At 44.7% G+C, this 16,847-nt stretch overlaps 1 protein-coding gene across 3 annotated transcripts in view; it reads left to right on the forward strand.

Annotated features, from left to right (window-relative positions):
* Positions 1-16,847, forward strand: part of pla2g6 (phospholipase A2, group VI (cytosolic, calcium-independent)) — an 83,079-nt gene that overhangs the window by 50,554 nt on the left and 15,678 nt on the right. For 2 of the 3 annotated variants that reach the window (XM_072464035.1, XM_072464037.1), the window contains 3 exons: positions 1,659-1,795; positions 12,043-12,120; positions 12,530-12,684. In XM_072464035.1, coding sequence (XP_072320136.1) covers positions 1,659-1,795; positions 12,043-12,120; positions 12,530-12,684 — 370 coding nt within the window. The remainder of the gene's footprint in view (positions 1-1,658; positions 1,796-12,042; positions 12,121-12,529; positions 12,685-16,847) is intronic. The other variant, XM_072464036.1, reaches the window with a different exon arrangement.

A 16,847-nucleotide genomic window follows, 5' to 3' on the forward strand; every position in this document is an offset into this window, starting at 1 on the left:
TAGCTGGGAGTGAGGGCTCTACTGCACTGTGACAGTTTGTTAGCCTAGCTACAGTGCTGAAAAGGAATTTAGTGTTACTTTTGTTGACTTCTATTAGATTTGAATAATATCTGATTTGGGCCTCACACAGAGCCTGCTTATAGGACAGCAGGCAACTTTTCCATGCTTTTAGGGATTCTTCGGTGTGAGAGCGACGAAATAATCCCTCTAACTTTCTAACTTTCTAACTTTCTAACTCTTTGTTTATGTGAACGCAGTTCTTGGTTGTACCATGGGGAGGCGCGCTTTGGCCTAATGACCTTCTGTTTTACCGGCGCTGCAACATCAAGAGCAGACTTCAGAGAATTCATGGTCAAGTCGGCAAATTGATCACTTATACTGGGACTAAAACTGTTCTCAGCAGGATCACATGACATGATCACATGACATGATCACATGACATGATCACATGACAGGATCACATGACACGATCACATGACATGTCACTGAATATTGGCTCTATTATTTCTTTGAATTTTGAGATAGATTTTTCAGATATTGTCCTTTTCATTATAACTTTATTTTGTGGGACTGGATGATCTGTAAGAATAAACTGAAAGGTAATTAGGAAATGATCTGACAATATAGGGTTTTGAGGGAGGACAATGAGGTCACTAATCTCTGTTCCATACGTTAGGACAAGATCCAGAGTGTTCTTATGAGTGAGTCGGTTTATTTACATTCTGAGTGAAACCAATGCTGTCTAACAAGGCGCTGAAGGCATTACAGAGAGAGTCATCACTCATGTTCACGTGGATATTAAAGTCTCCAGCTATAACTATTTTATCCCAGGCTAACACTAAGTTTGATATAAAGTCAGAAAACTCTGTTAAAAACTCTGAATAGGGACCAGGAGGTCAGTAGATAACTATGAACAAAACTCCTTTTTGGTTTTTCATATTTGGACATGTGATCGACAGCATAAGGCTTTCAAATGAGTGAAATGTATTGTTAGTTTTAGGGCTCATAAGTCGGCTTGAGTGTGAGATCACTGCCACACCACCACCTCGGCCGCGGATTGAAAGGCGGAGCGGTAGTTTGGGGACCACTGCTGTATGACTTATGGCGGGGTCATAATATATTTTTTTACATGTCCTCACACGAACAATTTTCATATTTTTACTGCCACTTTTTTTGGCGTTGGGCTCCCATTGGCCCCATGTTAATACATTTTTGAGGTGGCGCTACTGAGCCGCCTTTCAATATTTTTTCACGGAACCTTCACTCAAAATTAGAACTTACGCAGTTCTAATTTTTGATACCACTCACTAACATATCTGTCCTTGTTTACTACTCAATTTTTGCATTTTCCAGCCCACGAATACAATTTTAATAAGTCCCTTGCGATTCTCGTCCTTCGGCTCGGGCGTAAAGATGCAGAATTATCTTCCTCCAACCTGATTGGAAGTTACTATTCTTTTAGGTTTTTTTGTTGTCTTATTAGACGGTTGGTACTCTAATTATGCATACTCTCAAACCAACCATTTCATTGTTACCGTTTTGACAATATATCTCACATGTTTAGTCTCTTGTCCTGGGTAAATGTATTGTCTTCATACAGTTGTAATGGTCTTCTTTGATGTTTGAAAATCTTTCCTAACCCCGTCTTTCTTCACCAGGGTAATGGTGACCAGTGTGCTAGCAGACAGACATCCAGGAGAGCTGCACATGTTCCGTAACTACGATCCACCTTCTCTGCCCAAAGAAGCTCCATACGCCACCACTGCCTCCTTCAAGCCCCTGACGATCCCACAGGGTAAAGCCCTCAGCCCTCTGCTTCCTTTTAATCTTGAGCAGCTCCTGAAATGGACTCATACATTCCGTATAGTTAGAAGTAACGAGGAGTTCTGACTGCACACCATGCAATGCAGTCAAGCCTTTGGTGCTGTGGATTCTTTCCGTTGGATTGAATTTTCACCAGGCGCCAGGTGTAGTATGTGCCAGGTGTAGTATGTGCCAGGTGTAGTATGTGCCAGGTGTAGTGTGTGCCAGGTGTAGTGTGTGCCAGGTGTAGTGTGTGTGCCTGGTGTAGTATGTGCCAGGTGTAGTGTGTGCCAGGTGTAGTGTGTGCCAGGTGTAGTGTGTGCCAGGTGTAGTGTGTGTGCCAGGTGTAGTGTGTGTGCCTGGTGTAGTATGTGCCAGGTGTAGTGTGTGTGCCTGGTGTAGTGTGTGCCAGGTGTAGTGTGTGCCAGGTGTAGTGTGTGCCAGGTGTAGTGTGTGTGCCTGGTGTAGTGTGTGCCAGGTGTAGTGTGTGTGCCAGGTGTAGTGTGTGCCAGGTGTAGTGTGTGCCAGGTGTAGTGTGAGCCAGGTGTAGTGTGTGCCAGGTGGTTTAGTGTGTGCCAGGTGTGGTGTGCGCCAGGTGGTGTGCGCCAGGTGGTGTAGTGCGTGCCAGGCGTAGTGTGTGCTAGGTGTAGTGTGTGCCAGGTGGTTTAGTGTGTGCCAGGTGTGGTGTGCGCCAGGTGGTGTGCGCCAGGTGGTGTGCGCCAGGTGGTGTAGTGCGTGCCAGGCGTAGTGTGTGCTAGGTGTAGTGTGTGCCAGGTGGTGTAGTGTGTGCCAGGCGTAGTGTGTGCTAGGTGTAGTATGTGCCAGGTGGTGTAGTGTGTGCCAGGCGTAGTGTGTGCTAGGTTTAGTGTGTGCCAGGTGGTGTAGTGTGTGCCAGGTGGTGTAGTGTGTGGCAGGTGTAGTGTGTGGCAGGTGTAGTGTGTGGCAGGTGTAGTGTGTGGCAGGTGTAGTGTGTGGCAGGTGGTATGTGGCGGGTGTGGTGTGTGGCGGTTGTAGTGTGTGGCAGGTTTAGTGTGTGGCAGGTTTAGTGTGTGGCAGGTTTAGTGTGTGGCAGGTTTAGTGTGGCAGGTGTAGTGTGTGGCAGGTGTAGTGTGTGGCAGGTGGTATGTGGCGGGTGTGGTGTGTGGCGGGTGTAGTGTGTGGCAGGTTTAGTGTGGCAGGTTTAGTGTGGCAGGGGTAGTGCAGGTGTAGTGTGGCAGGTGTGGTGTGTGGCAGGTGTGTAGTGTGGCAGGGGTAGTGTGGCAGGGGTAGTTTGGCAGGGGTAGTGCAGGTGTAGTGTGGCAGGTGTGGTGTGTGGCAGGTGTGTAGTGTGGCAGGTTTAGTGTGGCAGGGGTAGTGTGGCAGGGGTAGTTTGGCAGGGGTAGTGCAGGTGTAGTGTGGCAGGTGTGGTGTGTGGCAGGGGTAGTACAGGTGTAGTGTGGCAGGTGTAGTGTGTGGCAGGTGTAGTGTGGCAGGTGTGGTGTGTGGCAGGTGTGGTGTGTGGCAGGTGTGGTGTGTGGCAGGTGTGGGGTGTGGCAGGTGTGGCAGGTGTGGGGTGTGGCAGGTGTGGCAGTTGTGGGGTGTGGCAGGTGTGGGGTGTGGCAGGTGTGGGGTGTGGCAGGTGTGGGGTGTGGCAGTTGTGGGGTGTGGCAGTTGTGGGGTGTGGCAGGTGTAGGGTGTGGCAGGTGTGGGGTGTGGCAGTTGTGGGGTGTGGCAGGTGTGGGGTGTGGCAGGTGTGGCAGGTGTGGGGTGTGGCAGGTGTGGCAGGGGATGAAAGAAAGTCCACTTATTGAGACAAACTAATACATGGAACAAGCAGCAAATATTAAAACCGTTTAAAAGGTCATAATGACTTCAGTCCAAATACAGATCCTTCCAGACTGTTCCAGACTCTCTCCCTGTGGTCACTGGACTCTGTTGTTGCTACGGTCACTGGACTCTTTTGTTGCTACGGTCACTGGACTCTGTTGTTGCTACGGTCACTGGACTCTGTTGTTGCTACGGTCACTGGACTCTGTTGTTGCTACGGTCACTGGACTCTGTTGTTGCTACGGTCACTGGACTCTGTTGTTGCTACGGTCACTGGACTCTTGTTGCTACGGTCACTGGACTCTGTTGTTGCTACGGTCACTGGACTCTGTTGTTGCTACGGTCACTGGACTCTGTTGTTGCTACGGTCACTGGACTCTTGTTGCTACGGTCACTGGACTCTGTTGTTGCTACGGTCACTGGACTCTTGTTGCTACGGTCACTGGACTCTTGTTGCTACGGTCACTGGACTCTGTTGTTGCTACGGCCACTGGACTCTGTTGTTGCTACGGTCACTGGACTCTTGTTGCTACGGTCACTGGACTCTGTTGTTGCTACGGTCACTGGACTCTGTTGTTGCTACGGTCACTGGACTCTGTTGTTGCTACGGTCACTGGACTCTGTTGTTGCTACGGTCACTGGACTCTGTTGTTGCTATGGTCACTGGACTCTTGTTGCTACGGTCACTGGACTCTGTTGTTGCTACGGTCACTGGACTCTGTTGTTGCTATGGTCACTGGACTCTTGTTGCTACGGTCACTGGACTCTGTTGTTGCTATGGTCACTGGACTCTTGTTGCTACGGTCACTGGACTCTGTTATTGCTACGGTCACTGGACTCTGTTGTTGCTATGGTCACTGGACTCTGTTGTTGCTATGGTCACTGGACTCTTGTTGCTACGGTCACTGGACTCTGTTGTTGCTACGGTCACTGGACTCTGTTGTTGCTACGGTCACTGGACTCTTGTTGCTACGGTCACTGGACTCTGTTGTTGCTACGGTCACTGGACTCTGTTGTTGCTACGGTCACTGGACTCTGTTGTTGCTATGGTCACTGGACTCTTGTTGCTGTTGCTACGGTCACTGGACTCTGTTGTTGCTACGGTCACTGGACTCTGTTGTTGCTACGGTCACTGGACTCTGTTGTTGCTACGGTCACTGGACTCTGTTGTTGCTACGGTCACTGGACTCTGTTGTTGCTTTTAAAGCTCAAAACCTTTTTATTTAGTCGAGCCTTTTAATTACTTTTGCTTTAGGGACTGATTTGACTGTTTATTGTTGTATGTGTATTTCTCACTGTAAGTTTTTGTGTTTTTATTGTTTCATTCTGTGTTTTTGGGAAGTACGTTGTGACTTCTGTCTGTGAAAGGTGCTGTACAAACTTACTTACTAATGTATATTCTCTAAGACTTGCCATTACACTGTGAACAACATGTGTAAGACTAGAAAGTGAATGTGGCACCATCCGAGCTTGTGCAGCAAAACATACAGTATATACCTACTCAATCTCATTTTCTGAAAGGGGAGTACTCGATTCATTGGCTGACAATTACAACTAAAAAAAATCTACAAAAAGTTCTATGAACCAGAATGATTTTGTGTTTTAATAAACAAAAATATCAAAGCAATGAATGAGACATTTGGTGACATGGGCCATGTTTGGGCTCAACTTGGTTAAAAGAAACGCTGGTATTGAAAAGTAATGTAACTAATCTAAAGGGAAACTACTCTGCTACAGGTCTCACGTGTCCAAGGAAAGGCTCAGATGTGGACCAAGGCCTCCTCAGAGCTCTTTGGAGTCTTAGAGCTGTCTGTGGTGCTGATCTTTGTGCAGGATTTAGTGTCCAAGGTCCGTTGACTTGTGTAAACTTTACTGATGAAAATGGCTGCTTCGGCCATTACCCGAATGCAGATGTGGGAGACAAAGGGACCCCCTCCCAGGTGGGGGAGGGCACCTGGTGTCAGACATGGAGGTGTCTTGTGTTTGAAGAGCCAGATCAAGTACATTCAATTCGACAAACACATTTCAAACGCAGTTCTTATGGCAAACCAAACTAAAACCTGATTTAGTTACAAGTTTTGATCACACAGTAAGCATTAAGTCCATTTAGATGTGAAATATAGTCATTTAAAGACTTTGTTCTGAGAACTATTTAATTCAGCAGAACAAAGAGTGCAAGGTTCCAGTTCACCACAGGGGAGTCATGTGGTGTGAGGTCATGGACCTCTGTGTTATCAGACTGTTGTAGAGACGGTATAGCTGGTCCATGGGAGATGGGTGACATCCCTCGGTCAATCCAGCATTTTGGCTTTATTCTACAGCCGTCAGAATCACAGTAGTTTGTGAATCGTGAAAAGGTCATGTTTTTTAAAGGTCCTTTGGGACGTATATGTCCTCTACAATGAACATAACATCTGATTTCACAGTTGAAGTGAATGTACAACATAATAAACTAGTTCTCAAAGTCTTGTCAAAAGAAACAACTGTGAAAGAAACGCAAATGTTCAAATTAGTTAATATTGTCAACATATGAGATTTACTCCCAGTTAGAAAAGAAGTGAGAGGACTTGCTCTGATCACCAGGTGTTCACACATCTCATTTAGTAAAACACTTAATGGATAATTTGATAAGCCTACTCCATATCTGAATGTGGCGTCTATGTTTAATAAAATATGTCCAGACGACGGCTCATTATGTCTCTCCAAGACTCATCCACTTCTCTGTGAAGTCTTCAAATCTTGTGACGACTGCAGAGTTCAGGCAGAGACCAGGGGAGACATTTCTAATGGTTTACAAAAAGGCATGTGAGTTGACTGTATAAAGCATGGCATAATCATTATAACACTACTATAATATTTACCCTCCACTAGCAGAAAGTAATTATAAAGTAAAAGTGTTTGTAGTAAGTTGGTAATAAGTTTGTTAAAATTGGGAGGACAATAAATAGGAAGGCTAGAAACTGCTACTAGAGCAGGGATCAGTAAGAAAAACAATGGAACAAAGTATTGAGTTATAAATGTGAATTGTACAAAAGAATGTGCCTGGTCTCTCGCCGGTTTGCTTTGTATTTAGAGCCATTGGCCCAAGTTATTGGACGGTTGGTGGCGATTCATGGTGTTGCAGTTGACTGGATGCGGCGTGGAATTGCCTGCTGCGCAGATGGTGTTCTGTTGTGTTTGACTGGACTGGAGGTTTCCATGCGCAGTGTGATTGGCCCAATGTCTGAAATACAGGTCAAATGTACAAACAACTGAAATGATCTCATTCTGGCGCCCCCCTCTGACCTTAAATGGCAAACATAATCTTTTTGATATTTAGGTGTGGTGCTCCATAGAGACTTACCAACAATTAAAATTATACCCCTCTCTTTACTACTATTTAAAAAGATCTCGAAAAATGGAACCTTATCCCCTACTTAAAGGAATAATGAAGGATTTTTCGCTGATTTGAGAACTCAAGCGGAAGTGCTCATGCGCACTCCCCCCGTGCGGAGGCACACAACAGCCTCGCTGCTACACGAGTGTTTGTTCCAGAATCTTCCAATTTCCATCAGGACAAACAGGACTTTTATAGGTTTTTATAGTTTATAGTTTTAAACTTAACCAAGGAATTAATGACCGAGATGTTTATCAAGGCTTTTAAATCTGAACTTTCAAGGGGCATTATATTTTAATTATATGAATGCATTTTTAATCTGGACATATACTCTACTAAATGTATTAAAAACAAGTGGGAGGGAGAGGGTGGTCTTGTTTTATTGGACGAACAGTGGGAAGAGAGAGTTTTGTTGGAAGAATGTATCACGTTTCTTTATAACTCCATGTCAAAGTGCCCATTATTCACAAGAAGGTACAGACTGTTGGAGAAACTGTGGCAGCAGGAGGCAAACCACTATCACGTATTCTGGGACTGTCCTGTGGTTCAGAATTTTGGACTGAAATTAAAGATGCACTGCAGACAGTTTTTGACATTGCCATTCCTCTGGATTTTGGAACTCTACTTGGGCCTGAGGACTGTTACCATGGACACAAATAGTTTCCTCTGGAACATACTCTTGGCAGCGGCGAAAAAAGCCATCACAAAAAAATGTATGACACACTTTCTAACTTAATTTGCAAATAGACAAATGGGACGTTTTCTTTGGGTTCAATGTCTACACATTTTGGTTTCTGTCTTTCCTCTCTGGTCTTCTTCTCGTTCTGTGTTTGTTTTTATGTTTATACATTTTTTTAAAAATTGAAAAAATTACGCTCACTCCAAAAATGTGTTCATGGGAGGACAAAATTGTTATGACCTCGCCCTAACTCATACAGGAAGTCGGCCATATTGGATCAAACACGGCGCTCCTCCTACATTGTTGAAAAAGATTCAGTTGTAGTCATCTGAGTCCGGATGATACAACTGAATCTTTTTCTACAATAGAAAGCTCCTAGATGAATGAGGGATTACGCCGACATCTCCTACGGTTTTCATTGAAGACCTTTCACATTTGGCAACAAGACACAAAACTCATGAGCAAGGAAATGTTTGAATTTGATATGTCATCAGGCAAGGTCATTGTGAATTTTAAACCAAATTGCATTTTTTGGAAAATTTCCCAAAAATCTATGTTTCTTTAAAAAATTTAAATAATTGGAAAATGTTACTAGAGCGTTTGTGAAGATTTCCAAGCTGAATGCAATGATATGCAAATGTAGTGGCTATCAAGGAAAATGGCTCTCTAGCGCAGGGGTCCCCAACCTTTTTGTACCATGAACCGGAATAATGTAGGTTTTATTTTCACGGACCAGTGTGCCAGTTTATGTGTCAGGTGTGTCAGGTTAACTTGCGCGGAAGTGGGCGGGGCTTAGGCTTCCGTTCGATTCAGCTCGGAAAAGACGCGTTTTGTACATTATTAAGTGTACCATACCAAAAGATCCGAATGGGAGTAACATAACGTACAGTTGCACGTGTCCTCACTGTTCTTCTGACTGGTGGAAGCTTGTCAGATAAATATGGCAAAAATAAGTGCATAAAAATTACGACTCACCACAGGCTGAATCAGTGGGGGCCCTGCGCGTGTTTCTGTGCAATGAGATGGTCCCATCTAGGACTGATGGGAGACAATGACACCCGCAGTGTGTTTAAGTCCAGTCTGCTCCGTAATTTTGTCTTGTTACCGTCACGGCGCGGGAAGTAGCGCTCAAACTCTTGTAAAAGTAAAAACAGGTGATCGCGTAGCAGTTGCAGTTTCCTCCAACATCCTCGCTGGCTCCTTGTCTGCTCCTCACTTGGCCTTTTCCCCTATGCAAAAATGCTCTCTAAGACTTGTTTTTCACTCATTTTCGCGAGCTTTTGGGTCTACTTTCAGGCAACGTGTTTGATGCCACGCATCCGCGATGACATATTGCGTATAATGCACGTATCAGAAATGCTATCACGCAGGACAAGAGCAGAGATATAATATACTTGCCATTATGTTCAATGGATTTCATTGGCAATTTCCTATAAGGCTTTTCATTATATATCCACAAACAAGCTTATAATAGCGTGTCATGAGGGACAGGCCAAAGTTACGACAGAGAAGATGCTGTCATAGATTATTTCCTTTTTGTACGGCCCGGTAGCAAACGCGTTGCGGACCGGTACTGGTTGGGGGACCCGTGCTCTAGCGCCCTCTCCAAATTTGACTCATAAAAGACAATTTATTTGTCAAAGACAACTGAAAAAATGTATTATAACAATTTATTTTGTCACCGGTCACAATGTGACAATATCACGTGACTCTAGCTTGAGTTTTCATAGCTGAATTTTTTTTTTCAAAAACTGTCAAAACTTGCTTATCTCTGGCATGAGATGTCCTTTTTCCTGGCGCGGATATATTTTTTGTGCAAAATGATGAGCTGAATGCAATTATATACAATATACATAGTTATATGGCTATATTTACAATGGCAACCTGGCAAGTATTGTCATTGACTTACATGGGTTTTGATTTACTCATTTTGAATGGGTTTAAAAAATGTACTTTGTCATTAACAGTTGAATTTTGTCACACTTATTCTCCACCTCACAATGAACATAAAAGCCGATGGGGACATAAATATCTCGTACCGTGCGGTCGTGAAAATGTTGGATGAAGTAGTATGAAGTTGGTACTGTGTTTGAAGGAGGATTACACCTGTGGACCCAGATGATTATCAACTCTGGAGAAACGGTCTCTACTCCATATGAACGGTTCTTCATTTGCCTGGAAGAACAGGTTCTCCTCCTGAAGAACTGGTTCTCCTCCTGAAAAACTGGTTCTCCTCCTGAAAAACTGGTTCTCCTCCTGAAAAACTGGTTCTCCTCTTAAGTGGCTCCAGCTCCACTGTCTATCTCGTGTTCGTCTGTCCGTCTGAGGGAGTCAGATCTCTCCTTCACTCTGGAACTCCTCCAGGTTTCTACTTTTTCCCAAGGAGGTTTTGTAGTTTTTCCTGGCCGAGAAGGACGGTTTAAGGACAGGGAACCCTGGGACTTTGCCAAGTCCCTATGGACATTGTTTAATCTGTTTTTCTCTGTTTCCCTCCGAGACAACTGCTGTTGTGATTTTGGCCTGACCATAAGCGATTTCAAAGAGGAACGTTTTAAGCCTGGTCTTAAACATGGACAGGAGCTGATTCCATAACACAGGAGCTTGGGAGCTAAACGCTCTACCTCCTACTGTGCTTTTAGAGACTCTTGGGACCACCAGAAGGCCAGCATTCTGAGAGCGAAGAGCTCTGTTTGGATGATATGGTTCTATAGCATCTTTGAGATAGGATGGGGCCATGTCATTTATGGCTTTGTAGGTCAGGAGGAGGAGTTTAAACTTGATTCTGAACTCGACAGGAGCCAGTGAAGAGACTTGAGCACCGGTGTAAATGTGCTCTTATTTTAGTTTGTGTTAGTAATCTTGTCGCTGCATTTTTAACAATTTGAAAGCTTTCCTTGGAGCTTTGGCTGGAGCTTGGCGGTTGCAAGCGAGGCGAGGGCCTTTATCGCCACGCACAGCTTTGATTATTATTAAAGTTTTCTTCTACAAACCACCCCAATTTTGACCCCCTGAACATTAACAAAAATGTTTTTGTTTGTTTTTGACCTAAAATGCAAGGTCTGTGAAATGGTAAACAGTGCCCCATTAAACAAAAAACTTAAAATGGCTCGATAGCGCCCCCTTAAAGGAAATTTGGCACACACATCCTCCTTGGTGTATTGAACAATAAAGCCAATGAGCCAATGTTACTGTGGCAACAGTAAAAATCTGCCATAGAAATACATGGGAATTGGGAAACTGTATATTATTGCCAACAAAATACATGTGTTGATGTGATTTTTATATGACCCTGCATTCAAGATTTGTGAAGGAAAAAAATTTGTGTCTAAAAAATTGATGTTGCAAAATGACTCACCACCTCGGAATTCAAAATACATTATTCAACAATTTCAGGCCTGTCATTGCCGTAAAGTAGTATGAAGTTGGTACTGTTTGTGGGGGAGGGGTGATGAGTGCATATCTCTAGACCAGGGGTGTCAAACTCATTTTGGGCCGCGGGCCGAATTTCGACGCTCAGGCTGGGTCGCGGGCCGAACATAACGTAAAACAATACAAAAATATAAGAAATAAATAACTTTATATAGCCTACGCTGTTTTTGAAGCAATTACTGGATCAATAAAAAGAAATTACAAACACGTTTGTTCTCCAACTGAAATGTATTAAGAAAAACAAGTGTCATTTCACCAACACTGTGCTTCAGTTTCTGTTTACTGCTTCAGTTTATGAGCATTACAACTTCAGATCTGATCTACAGAGATAAACATTTAGTCTATTGTTAAGTATTGTTAAATAGGTATTTGGAACTGAAAAATACAGTATTTGACTTTATAACAAAATAAACTTTAAAAAACCTTTTAAATGTACTAACTAACATTTCCACGCCTGTGTAGTTCTCTGTAGTTCTCTGTAGTTCTCTGTTCACCTGAACTGACACACCACTAAATACAAACACACGTGGAGCGTCTAAGGAGGTTAAGTCACGCCTCTGGTCTCTGAGGTGCGTAAGTGCTGTAAAGTGCGCAAACGCGTGTCTTACTTCCCTCAGCACTTCTCCCGCCGCAGTACACAGGGCAGTGAAGAGCCGCGTGGAGGAGGGGCGGCCACCAGCGGCATTGTGGGACGTGAATTTTTTTTTTTTTTAAATATTAATTCAAAATGTTCGGTGGGCCGGATGTTTAACACCCCTGCTCTAGACCAACGCCATAACCCACATCACAATTCAATTACAATTATATTAATTGCACAGCCTATTATATCCATTTTTTACTGAGGTCCTGTATTTTTCTTCCATTTGACATTTTATGAACTATCATTGAGCCTTATTGCCATGATACGTTGAGCTGGATAGTCATCTGCTGAGGGGTTTTTGTGTTCCAGGTTGGGAGGATGAGGATGTGTTGATAATAGGATATACAGAGGAACCAGCCAGAAAGCGCAGGAAGGTGGCTGACTACGGTGTGTGAGTTTACCAAAAGAAAACTAAAATCTCACTATGTTCATTTGTGTTTTACATTTTTTAACCAGCACGAGCCAGTTTAACTTGTGCATGTTTCAACTTACATAGCAAACACAAACTGCTCCTCTTTGAAAATAAATAACATTATTAGTCCAAAGTGAAAATTCATATTTCAATAGAAGCAAACACACTCAACGCAAACTTTGGTTCACTGTCTGAGCCGAAGTGAATGACCGGCCAGTTCTGAACGTGAGACCTCCAAAAACACACAAAACTGTTTTTTTTGTCCCAGTTTGCAATATTTCAAAAGGTGTTGAAAAGCATAACTCTTTTGGTCAGAGGCAAGGACATATTTGGAGCATGATCTATTGCCTTAGTAGAGATAACGTTGTGTATTGTCATCATCAGAACAGCTGGTATGGAGAGCAGCGCGGTCCAGTGGTGCCGCCCCCACCTACTTTCGGCCAATGGGGCGCTTTCTGGATGGAGGGCTGCTGGCCAATAACCCCACACTGGACGCTCTGGCCGAAATCCACTGGTACAACAAGTCCCTGAAGGCTGCTGTAAGTGAACATGTGGGAGACCTCTAGAGCTTCACTATTGTGTAGTCAAATTAAGAAAAGTAAACCGATCAAGGTAACTTATTTTCACCCATCCTGGTCTTGTGTCTTTCAAATGTATTTTTCCAATTCAAAACATTTGTCAAAAGACTGTACATTGTGTCCAAAATCAGTCAGCGTTTGTTTGCTGAACAACCGCGCGGCCCGTTCATGCCCGTGCGCACCGTCCAACACACACTCATTCATTCCCCGCTTTCCCTGCCGTTACATTCATTAGCACCAGACACACCAGATACATCTTTCCCCGCACTTGGCCGACACTTATCTGCCAAGGGTGCACACTTGCGCGCGTTAGGTTAATTCTAATCTTCATACACGCCAGTTCTTACCAGTTTTCTCTTGCAGCCTCGCGCCGCCGATGCGTCGCGTTGGGCCGAAACCGAGCCAGTACTTCCTGGTAGCTTAATTGGGCGCTGTTCGTGCTGTGGTGCTGAACATGTGAGACCGGTTATTATATGTATTTCTTTTGTGTTATTTTGAACATTTATGTGTAATTATCAATGTCTTATGTTGTAGGAAGATGCCACAACAGTTTGTTGTAAATTTATTGGGGGATTTAATTATCTAAATAGGTTGCTCAGTGGGAGGGGCAAGTGGGGAATAAAGGAGAGCCGCTCTTGGCTGGGGAGAGAGTTAAAGGAGACGTGACGTGAGTTGAACTCCACGATTGAACTCTCTAAATATATGTATTTTTGGGTTTTTGGACATTTTTCCCTCACTGTAAATATTTTCACTATTTTTGCACTTCGGTTTTTGGCACAATAAATCCACCTGAGCACTTTATGATATATATAGTATTTGATTTTAAAAATAATGGCTGAATTCAAAGGGCCTTAGCAAAGACATATTTCATAGTAAGGTTGGCCAAAAGATAACATTTCAATGTTTTATTTTGTTAATATGTCATTTTAGGGTATAACGTCTGCATTCCTATGGTCTTATAGTTTTTTTATTTTAGTGATTTAGTAGGCTACAAGCGTTTTACTGTGCCATCTATTCAATTTAACATGTGTTTGTATTATTTTCATTTTAATTCTACCGTTTTTCTCTCAATCCACTGATTAGATTGTTTAAAAAAGTAGTTAAGTTATTAATCATCATTGTGGTATTGAAATGAGAGACTTTTCCCTTAGTATAGGAATAAAGTATGACATTTTAGTTTTGTAACTAGGGCTGCAACTAAAAATGATTTTAGTTGTCGACTAGTCTAATGAGAGTTATGTGATTACGGTTCTACGAATCCCGGATGCGAGTTGAGTAGAGTATTCAACTCGCACCTCCGGGAGAGCTTCTCCCATGTCCCGGGGCAGGTTGGGGACATTGAGTCCGAATGGACCATGTTCTCCGCCTCCATTGTTGATGCGGCTGCTCGGAGCTGTGGTCGCAAGGTCTCCGGTGCCTGTCATGGCAGCAACCCCCGAACCCGGCGGTGGACACCGGAAGTAAGGGATGTCGTCAGACTGAAGAAGGAAGCCTTTCAGGCCACTCTGGCTTGTGGGTGTCCGGAGGTCATCGACAGGTATCGGCAGGCCAAGCGAGCCGCAGCTCGTGCTGTCGCAGAGGCAAACCCGGGGCTGGGAGGAGTTCGGGGAGGCCATGGAGGAGGACTATCGGTCGGCCCCAAAGAAATTCTGGCAAACCGTACGGCGCCTCAGGAGGGGGAAGCAGTGCTTCACCAACACCGTTTACGGTGCGGGTGGAGACCTGCTGACCTAGACTGGGGATGTCATCGGACGGTGGAAGGAATACTGAGGATCTCCTTAATGCCACCGTCACGTCTTTCGAAGAGGAAGCAGAGACCGGGGACTCGGGGGCTGGCTCGTTCAGCCCGGTGCTGGTGACCGAACCCCGGGCATGCAGACTCACGCACCGCTGTCTGCGCTGGAGCTCCGGAGAATTAACGCTATAGAAATAACATCAGTTTCACTTAGGCGTAGACCCTTTGTTCAAAATTGGGACTTGTGAACCATAGGACTTGTGGGCTTGGATCGTAAATATCCGGGTACGAGATATCTGGAAGAGTCTGTGATTTAGGCTTCCAATATGGATCTAAGTTGATTGATCGCAGCTTTTCTAAATATCGACCTCTGTGTAGCTCATCCAAGGAGTTTGTGGAATCTGAAAGCACTGTGGCCTCCATCATTTACATTTGAGATCCCTTTCCACACTCCAGGAAGGCAATATGGGACAGACATGGGGGCGGCAACGTATGCAATCACGTGGTCGACGAATGAGCTCTATACTCTCCATCGGGTGCTCGAGGGTTCATGGAAGTTTGCCCAACCGGTCCACATGTGCTCTGTGGATCTGGAGAAGGCCACAAAGTGTGGACAGTGTCCCTCGGGGTGTCCTTTGGGGGGGTGCTCCGGGAGTACCAAGTCCCTTTGCTCAGGGCTGTCCGGTCCCTGTATGACTGGAGCAGGAGCTGTGTTCGCATTGCTGGCAGTAAGTCAGACCTGTTCCCAGTGCATGTTGGACTCCGCCAGGGCTGCCCTTTGTCACCGGTTCTGTTCATAGTTTTTATGGACAGAATTTCTAGGCGCAGTCAGGGGTCGGAGGGTATTCGGTTTGGGGACCACAAGATCTTATCTCTGCTGTTTGCGGACGATGTTGTCCTGATGGCTCCATCAAACCCAGACCTGCAGCTGCACTGGGACTGTTTGCAGCCGAGTGTGAAGCGGCTGGGATGAGAATCAGCACCTCCAAATCCGAGGCCATGGTTCTCAACTGGAAAAAGGTGGCTTGCCCTCTCCAGGTGGATATGGAGTCCTTGCCCCAAGTGGAGGAGTTCAAGTATCTTGTTCACGAGTGAGGGAAGGATGGAGTGTGAGATTGACTGTTGGATCGGCACAACAGATGCAGCCGCTGCATCGGACTGTTGTGGTAAAGAAGGCGGTAAAGAGTTGAAAGACAAAGCTCTCGAGTTACTGGTCAATCTACGTTCCTACCCTCACCTATGGTCAGGAGCTTTGGGTAATGACCGAAAGGATAAGATCGCGGATTCAAGCGGTCGAAATTAGTTTCCTCCTCCGTGTGGCTGGGCGCTCCCTTAGGTGAGGAGCTCGGCCACAAGGGAGGAGCTCGGAGTAGAGCCGCTGCTCCTCCACATCGAGAGGAGCCAGCTGAGGTGGCTCGGGCATCTGTTCCGGATTACCTTTGGATAGTCAATCAGAGGTTATATATGCCAACGGCATCCAAGGCTCTGTTCCTGCAGAATCTTCCCGCTGAAACGCAATGATTCTGGGAGATAGAGGAGCTCTGGCAGTCATCTGGGATTCATTGAACCATAGTTACATATATAACTCATTATATTTCATACCTCCTGCCAGAGGCGCTGAAGGACTGAATGTCTGCAAAGTCAAGGAATCCTGAGGTCAGAACACACTGAGTGGACCCAGAAACACATCCAATCCAATCCAATCCATTTTATTTATATAGCACGATTTACACAACCAGAGGGTTCCAAAGTGCTTCACAGCAAGGTAAAAGACTACAGAGGCATAAATAGGATAAAAGTAATACAATAAGATATAAAAACAAAATAAGATAGAAAATTAATCAAACAAACTCACTAAAATCAATGGAATAAAAATAAATAAAATAAAATAAATAAAAGGTGCTGCCCTCCCAACACATAAAAAACATACAATCAACACACTACATGGAGTTAAAGGCCAGAGAAAACAGATGGGTTTTAAGAAGCGATTTAAAAAGAGGCAGTGAGGAGGCTTTTCTTATGAGGAGTGGCAGTTTTTTCCACAGTTTTGGAGCTGCCACTGCAAAGGCTCGTTCACCTCTGACCTTTAGCCTAGCTTGTGGCACTGTAAGGAGTAGCTGGTCAGCTGACCTGAGGGAACGGCTGGGAGTGTAGGGGTGTAGCAGCTCGGAGAGGTAAGGAGGGGCAAGACCATTTAAGGCTTTAAAAGTAAATGAAGAGTTTTAAAATGAATCCTAAAATGAACGGGCAGCCAGTGGAGTGAAGCTAAAATAGGCGAAATGTGCTCATATTTTCGTGTTCCAGTTAAAAGACAGGTAGCAGCATTTTGGACCAGTTGAGGACGAGCAATTGAGGACCCACTAACCCCCATATAGAGAGCATTGCAGTA

The sequence above is a fragment of the Eucyclogobius newberryi genome, unplaced genomic scaffold (genome assembly GCF_026437365.1).
Source record: "Eucyclogobius newberryi isolate DKJ021-1_F unplaced genomic scaffold, fEucNew1.0.hap1 SCAF_4, whole genome shotgun sequence".
NCBI lineage: Eukaryota > Metazoa > Chordata > Actinopteri > Gobiiformes > Gobiidae > Eucyclogobius > Eucyclogobius newberryi.